General features: G+C 45.1%; 1 protein-coding gene across 4 annotated transcripts in view; it reads left to right on the forward strand.

Annotated features, from left to right (window-relative positions):
• Positions 1 to 5,236, forward strand: part of LOC128763691 (cGMP-inhibited 3',5'-cyclic phosphodiesterase 3A-like) — a 39,849-nt gene extending 34,613 nt beyond the window's left edge. The window contains exons 16-17 of one of the 4 annotated variants that reach the window (XR_008415671.1): positions 663 to 4,698; positions 4,767 to 5,236. Coding sequence is in view for 2 of the 4 variants with exons in the window: in XM_053872774.1 (XP_053728749.1) it covers positions 663 to 922 (260 nt within the window). In the remaining 2 variants the exon portion in view is untranslated. Of the gene's footprint in view, positions 1 to 662 lie in introns of all 4 variants that reach the window. The other 3 variants (XR_008415672.1, XM_053872774.1, XM_053872775.1) reach the window with 3 other exon arrangements.
• The last annotated feature ends 3,228 nt before the right edge of the window (positions 5,237 to 8,464 follow it).

Below are 8,464 nucleotides of genomic sequence, written 5' to 3' on the forward strand. Positions count from 1 at the left end.
GGGTCTTAATATTCGTATGCTGTGTAGACCAAAGCACATCACGGCAAATGGGTGTGAGCATGAAACATAACATGCTTATTTGCTCAGGACGCTGAATTTAGATGAGCTCATACAGTTGTTTGTTTCATGGAGATTATGTCGCGTGGTCTGATCCTAGTGTTCCGTGCACACTCGAGCTTCTCCACTAGTGATGGGAATAAATGTTCAACTTGTGATCATGTTATTACATATGTTACCATAAATAAACGACTGATTCACAGGTGTAATGGCAGCTCATTATCCAGTAATTCATCATCATGGTGACTGGAAGGTCACGCTAAACAGCATAATAATTACTAGTTAATAACAGCACATAAGTGAGTAAGTACTTCATTCATGAATGTGTTACCGTTATTAAATATGTCTGTAATTTCTTATCTCCATTTAAAGATGTTTGCTATAATAATTTGGATCATTTATACAAGTTTGTGATTTTTATTTCACTTTAGTGAGCGTTATAAAAGTATATGTTTTTGTATATTTGCTGACAAGACGTTTTGATACGCATTTTCATTTGGATCATACTTACTATACTTACTATCTGAATATGTGTTTCAGATTTTTTTTTGTAAACCAACCGTTTTTTTTAATGATCATGCAGTTATTGCTTTGTTTACTTCCAGAGAGGCAACAAACCAGGAGGAAAGTTCTGTGCCAGATCACGCAGCATCTTCTGGAAAACCATGAGATGTGGAAGCGGGTCATCGCTGCTGAAGTCCCGGAGGAAGCCCAGACAGAAGAACTCAACTGCCTGAGCAGCACCAGCGAGCCAATCACAGCCATTCACGAGGAGGAGGAGGAGACCACGAGCAGAGAGGAAGAGTTGCCGGAGGAGGTGCAAGAGAGCGAGGAGGAGAAGATGCTGCTGCAGTCCGAAGCTTGAAGGTGGACGACACGGAAGCCTGAATTCTTTACCTCTTCTCAAACCAGGAATCGGAACTTTGTCTAAAAATGTTGCTTTCTCAAGTGAACTCTTGACATGGTAGCCAGCACATCACTTTGACACAACACTGTAGAGAAGTCTTGGGTGTTATGTGCCTAACAAAAACAGGGTTGGTGCGTGTATATGCATCTATTTATCGGGGGGTCGGGGAAGGTGGGGCGAGTACATGAAGTGACTTGAGAGTTGAACAAAGTGGAAGGAGAAAAAGCATCATTTTACTTGTTTCCTCACCCGACGTTTTGCAACCATGTGACCACAGGTCATTTCCAATTCACCTCAGTACATCGCGGTGGGATGAGAATGTGTGTGAACCCCTTGACAATGGGATGAATGCCAGGAAGTAAGATGTGAGGTTGGTCTGCGTGGAGATGAAAACGGTATCGACTCACGGTAGTCAGCGGAGGCTTCGTTCTATACTCGGAAGTCCCACAAAGAACCCTGCTGCTCGGGAAAGCTTTATTCTAGCGTTGTGCTTTCTAGTTTTGTGCTTGTCGCAAACATCGATTGTCTCCAGTTGCATGTTTTCTCCCCTCAAAGTCACGGGCGCACGCCCACGCAAGGGTTCACAAAGCAAGCCACTTCGCCGGCAGCCAGTCCGCCTCAACAGGGCGCCAACGTAACCACCGCCTTTTAGTTGATGTCTGAAAAAGCTATCATCTCAAGAAAATCGGGACCCGTTGACACCACGTTTCAATATCAATAAGGAGAATGGTCACACGTTTCGACATGAAGGTGTCACCCTTGCTGGTCCCTTCACTCCTCCACCAAGGATTGTCCATCTGTTACCCACATATGGACTTGATGATGGTGGGAAGATGATTGTGGTGGTGTTCTGGAGACAGTTACTTACAGGCCCAGTTCAGGACTCACTCAAGACCCTGTCATGCAATATCAACAGTGGAAATGTGAGCCGAAGTCTCCTGCTCGCTCAGGTGTTTTCTGTAGTGTAGTGGACACCACCAAACCTGAGGCCAAGTCCAGACTGGGACCAGAGACCAGGTGCAAGGCCAAGTCTTCTGGGGCCCAAAACCAAGCAGAGTACAGAATACAGTGGTCACTGAAGTGCTGACATTGGAACAAGCTCCTAGTTTGTTCTGTGTCCACCTTGGTCTCGGTCTTGCTCTCACCCCCCTCATTGGTCTTTGGTGATCTTTGACTATCTTAACGGTTTTTCTACAACATGCAACAACATGACGTAATTTATTCTTTGTCATAGTGATGGGGAGTAAGAAGAGTTGTCACTGCTGAATCAATATTTCATTTCATTGGATCATTCTGAAGCCTAAACCTAAAGAACCTTTGAAGACCCATTCAGCTGTGGTAGCTTTCAGCCCTCAGATCCCGAGTTGACTGGTCACAGATGCTATTTCACGTCATAGAAAAGAAGCTGAGCGATTGAGGTGTGATGGAAAAAGTCTTGTTTCCTTCCCCACTTGATGTACTCCATGTGGCTACAGTTGAGCTGTTGCGGCAGCATGAGATATAAGCTGTGAACTTGGAAAGTACAGTGGCTGCTGGTGGTGGAGAGTAGAGCCGGGAAGACGGCCAGATTCTGGTTTAGTTTCACGGATCTCAAGTCATTCAAATCTAACACTGAAACACAATAGAGCTGGCTTTTTCTTTTGTGTTCATCAACTTATGCAAATGTTCCGCCTGTCTTGGTCATTCCCTTCATTTGAGCAGTCCTCACGAAACCTTGCTGGATTCAAGATGTCTAGGGCCTTGTCTGATGGTCACAGCATGTCCTCTGTCTTATCGGTCGGCGTGAGAAGATTAAACACCAGAGATAAAAACCCTCCAGCCCTCAGTCAAACCTTAATTTTATGGACAGACAACACAACTGGGGGAGAAAACGTGCAATTAGAAGGCAAACAAAAGACCGTCTGTTTCGCCTCATTGGAGAACAACAGAGCAGATATTATTGTGTGTGAAATCTTTTCATGTTCCCATCCCACAAGGCTTTATGGAGAGAAAGGAAGGGGTGAAGAAGTTGGATTACCATTTTCCAGTCGTGATTCAGGTATGTTTCCGCTGCCGACATTCACGTTGAGGACATTTACAGTGTAGCTATAGCTGTGTGTGGGAGGACCTTTCTATTGTGTGTTCTGTTTGCATGGTCGACTCCCACAGTCCAAAACATTTCAACAGGGTTGGCCCTCCACCCCCGGCTAGCCAGGCCGGCGCAAAGCCACTTCCGTGTAACCAGCATCACCCTTTCTTACCGAGTCCCTGCACCTGAATTTACACTTCTGTCTGGTGTTATTTTACATGTAGAAACACAACAATGAGCTTTGTTTCTCACATGGTGCTGCATGAGTGAACAACCCTGTTGATACTGTCCACATGAGAGACACGTCTCATGCTCATGTGACCTTGACATTTCATTTGAAAAACCTTATACTTTAGCATTTATTTTAACAAGCTACATGGGTTGAGGTTACCATAGAAATCAAAGGTCTTTGTTTGACCTCCTAAAGCAGTCGGAAACGTGGCTCCTACATTGACGTCAAAGAAGAGTTAAAAATGAATGAAATACTGTACTTAACTAATGGATCAGTCGCCCACTGCTGAGGCTCCGGCACAATGAAGCATTCAACAAATTCAGCTTCAAAACAGCACTTAACACTATGCAAGTGCAAGTGTTCCTCCACTCGCCCACATCACGAGACTAGTTGTTAAGGTAGTCGCCACTAGTTGACTGTCAATAGGGTTGTAGTAAAACACATAGAGGTCATGACAGTGTACATATATTCTTCTCTCTTCTGACCATTTACAACAACATAAAAACACCAGTCTGTGTGGTGGTCAACCTGTGCGCGGCGTACGTCGACGGGTTCACTAATCCTTCAGGAAGTCGGTGAGCAGGCGACTATAGTGGTTAGTTGTGGCCCCACTTTGCCCGAGCAGGTACCCAGCTCACACCAGAGAGGCCGAGTTACTCTCCTGGCTTCATCACCCCTGAAAAATATCCCCCCTGGATTTAATCCTGTATTGTATTTGGGATTAAGAGGTGGTTGGTTTTGTTATAGTGACATCTGATGAGGCTTCATGAAACAGTGTCACCCAGCAGTTGGCACGTTCAGTTCAAAAATGACATTAGGTTTCAGTGATATAGTTTCTCACAAAGAAAGAGCGGCATCTACTGGGCTGTGGAAATGAGGACCCTGTTTCATGAAGCCTCACCAGCCCGTCACCACCTGGCTACACCCTGCAGCTAGTTATAGAATGGGTTTTCATGCTACCGCTTTGTTTTTTTAGCCCCAAGTGTTTTTATCCCGATATTCAATTCTACCTTTCCCCCTGTGATTCCTGGTTTTATCAGACGTCCACTCATCACTCGGGTACCTTCCTTGGCTGTACGATGATGCCACAGTGGTGCGGGGTCTTCAACTGGACAGTCAGGGGTGAAGGGAAACGTGCAAACCAAAGAAACTTCGTCTATCTACGTGTGATTTGCACCAAATGAGCCCTTTCCAGAAGCTAAATATGCAGCGTTTGTTTCCGTCTCAATGCTAGCTAGCGCCGTTTCAGGCAGGTCAGCTGGTTGCGCAGTAGCCGCACAATGGGGCTGAGCAGGTGTTTGGTTCTCAGCCTGGAGTCCTGGCTGTTTCTTTTGAAGTTTCGCAGCAAAACATTCCTCCGAGTGTCACGTATTGTTTCAGCTGCTGTTGGAGGGGAGGGGCAGCGCTTCTGTGCCATAACATTCTCTCATGTATGTAAGTATGTATGTATGTATGTAAACATCAGCTCCATGCTACTTTCATCATTGTTTCTTTTCACGCAGAGGAAACCAAAAGGAGCTTGACATTGTTGATCTCAAAAGCAAGACAAACAAAGCCGGGAGGTTCCGCGCCCACAGCAGGCGCTTCACCGCACTCGACTCCAGTTTTCTCTTTTGCACTTAACACATGTAGCAATACCTGCAGGATTGGGAAGTGATTCACCAGTATTTGTGGATATTTTATTTCTTGTGTGAATTTGTATAAAAAGTATACAATTATATATAGATATATATATAAACTGTACAAATTCAAAAAGTATATTGTATCCAAAAACTTTTAGAAAATATTTATTTTTACTGTTTTGTAATTTAGACACGATACTGTAGCTTCTCTCTTGCCAGAACTGCTGGAAGTGCCTCTCGAAAATGTGTGACAGACGATACACTATGTTGGAGTCAGTAGAAGCTGTCACTAGGGAGCGTTGTTGATGTTGTCATGTGAATATTGTCCAATCATAAGACTTATCAAAGCTGCTCATGTGTCGGCCTCTTTTTTCACCGCACTATTCCATTTAGACGCTGTGCCCCTTCGGACACAGAACTTTGGTTTCGCTTGTCATTGATGTGTTTTACGATGCGTACAAGGCGGCATTTTCTCCGCAGGGTGGAGACCACTGCTCCTCTACATCAAACACTTCTTTTCATGCATGCGTATATATGCTGTATCTGATGAGATATTAGAGGTTAGTCTCACGGAGAGGAGCCCCCGGGGCAACTGCAGGAGAACTTGCCACGTCACTATGTTGGTCTGAGAAGGTCTCTGGGGTGAGGCAAGTCTGGACCGTCTTTGTTTGGGGTGCTGCTCCCACGACCCGGCAGCCTCAGATGGACGAGGATGCATGGACAGATCATTGGTCAGAGGTCAGTGAGGATCCCACCGACTTGGAAAGTGCTTTGGCACATGGTGCAATACTGAACAAAATAAATTAAATAATTATATATAAATAAATAAAAAAGAAAATACATTAAAAAAACAAACAATAATAATAGAAGTAAGTATCAAAACATAGAAGTCAGTATCAAAGTCAGCAAGTGGAAGTGAACATAAATGAACCGACCCATCATCAAAGTAGCGTTTACTAGCCTCTGACGTGAGAAGAATGCACGTGGAGTCTGCAAACTTCAGCTTCTCACTGGTATTCCATCTGAAGAGGAGCCGGTTTGGACCTGGGTGACTGGGTGGGCTTTGCAGAAAAGCATGCTAATGGCTACTTATGGATTTTCTTCTGGTTTTTCTGGCACCACTCGCTACTCCCCGTGTGTTTGAGTGAACGTTTTACACCGAGCCTGGTCAACAGCATTAGTCACCACTTTAAACAGACTCATCCTTACCTCCTCACCAAACCATTCCACAGCATTGCTCCTTTTTTTTCATACATGTAAGTAACCCAAGAACATGTGACCAAAGTGCACATAACATCTATTGTTAGTCTGGAACCAGCATGTAATGTAGTTTGTCTCAGCCGCTGGGAAAAGACTAAATCTTTTAAAGTGCTTAACGCTGCTCTAAGACTCGCATTGTAGCATTTTGATCGTTGCCAAGTGCAGGCTACATATGGCGCGGGTCCATTCCACACAGAGGAGAGCAGATGCACAGTATGGACGCGGGCGCAGTTCAAGCAGTCAGAGAGACAAAACCACTGTTATTACACATCATTTGTCGAAAAACTCCCAATAAATGATGGTCTTTTTGGTTCAGGCCTTACGTGACAGAGTCTCCATTAACTTGTGGTATTTATTTACAAGTATTTTTAAGTTTTTGGTGAGGCTTTACACCGATTGCTAGTGAGGGGCTGGTGAGGCTTCATGAAACACTCACTGGCGCTCTCTGCTCTTAAAGGTTTAAACTGTCATTTCAATGAAATCATTTTAAAAGCGTGAACGCCACCTTCTGAGCTTTGAAAACACGGACACAGGTTCATGAAGCCTCACCCGCCCATCACTACCGATTCCAAGAGTGGGAAAAAAAACAACTTATTGATGTCTGCCTTCTGAACCCATCAACTCAGAACATGCAGATAACAAACACTTGTGTGTATCATGTGACAGGAATTTGAGAGAAAAAAAGTTCTTTGAATAATGAACAACAGGGTTGGGATAAAAAATAAAGTGACAATACTTGGGCTGGAACATGCTGTTCTTTCTGCAGGCCAACTTGGCTCTTATGCTGAAGACAAACACTCACTGTGGTGCAGGCCTTTATTGGTGAAGTGAGTGAATTGAAGTGACGTGGTGCCGCGGTTTGGTCACAAGCAAAAAGTGGAGAGACGCTCCTAAAAGCAGGTTGAGAAGAAGGTGAGCCCTGGCTCTTTGGTTTCTGTGTTTCTGGGTGAGGGGTCAGTCCCTGAAACACGCCGCACAAACCATGGACAGACCTGCCAGAGCAACATCCTTGGAAGATAAACTGTTTGAACGGCGCGAGCTTTTTCATTCCTGTTTGTGATGATGACGTTTTCTAGCTAAAGCTAACGTTTCTCCGCCGCAGGAAGTGGGGCGGTGTATTGGCTGGAATCTGGTGATGCAATACGTGTCCCGATACAGGAATGTCAATGAGATATATCGCGATGTATCTGAGCAGTGTCACCTTGTTAGCATGCAGTGCTACATCGGTGCGGTGGGTTCCACCTTTCTTGTTCTTCTCCGTGGTACTGGACTGTCACGTGGTGCATCCTACAAATGAGGTGGTCGGTGGCTCGAGAAGGTTCTAGGGGCCTCTCCGTCATGACACAAGCTGGTGTAGGGACCAAATCTGTCCGCTTACCAAATGTGTCCTCCCTCCCGCGGGATGATGGCGTCACATCCGACATTTTTTTTTATGTTTTAATGATCCAGAAAAATTTAAATAATGGATTTTTTTCCCACAAAATCCACTGTTTGTCATCGGATCGAAAGTTGATGTCTTCTCTGTGGTCTGAGGAACTTGGCTGACAAGTATGGAGCTTTGTTTTTAATTTCATATCGCACAAAAATCACACATCTCCAAAGATACTTTAAGATAGGCAATAAAAATACTCAGTATTTGGACAGATCTGGTACCTACACCGGTGGTGGCGTATCCGCAGTACACCCGCCACCATTTGCCATTCCGGGGGGGTTATGTGGTTGTTTCACCAGAGAGCATAGGCCCGATCTCGCCTGGCGCCTCAACTCACGCTGCATGCTAGCTAGCATCTGAAACCTCGATGTTGAGACCAGGATTGACTGTATTGCAGGAGCATTCTGCTCTGAGGAAACTGGCTGATATCCCTGGTCTCTCCTGCCGTGTGAATGCAGCGGGTGACGGTGGTATCCCGTCAGACTGGCTCGCTGGCACTGATGTTCCATCCTGGACCTCAACACTCAGCCCGTGAACTCCAGAACACAGATCCAAGTATTCATGGAATATATCTATCGACATAGCGGATTTAAAATGAATGAAAACAAGAACACAAGATGTTGTTTCGGCGAAGCCCCAGCAGGCCGCACGGCATCTTTCGAGTATGAAAGGATGAGGTTCTTGTTCCAGGTCCTAGACTTTCCTTCCTGTGCCGTACTCATCTCTGACTCTGGAATTTTCTCCGCTGCAAAACCAAAATAAAACTAATCTTGTCGACAGCGACAAGAGCTATTACTGTAAGTTATCGTGCTTCCAGTGGAGCGACGAGTCGGACCCTGTCCTTGAGTAATAAGCAAGAAATGACTGTGGACGGTGGGAGGAAACA

Source organism: Synchiropus splendidus, chromosome 8 (assembly GCF_027744825.2).
Source record: "Synchiropus splendidus isolate RoL2022-P1 chromosome 8, RoL_Sspl_1.0, whole genome shotgun sequence".
Classification (NCBI taxonomy): domain Eukaryota; kingdom Metazoa; phylum Chordata; class Actinopteri; order Syngnathiformes; family Callionymidae; genus Synchiropus; species Synchiropus splendidus.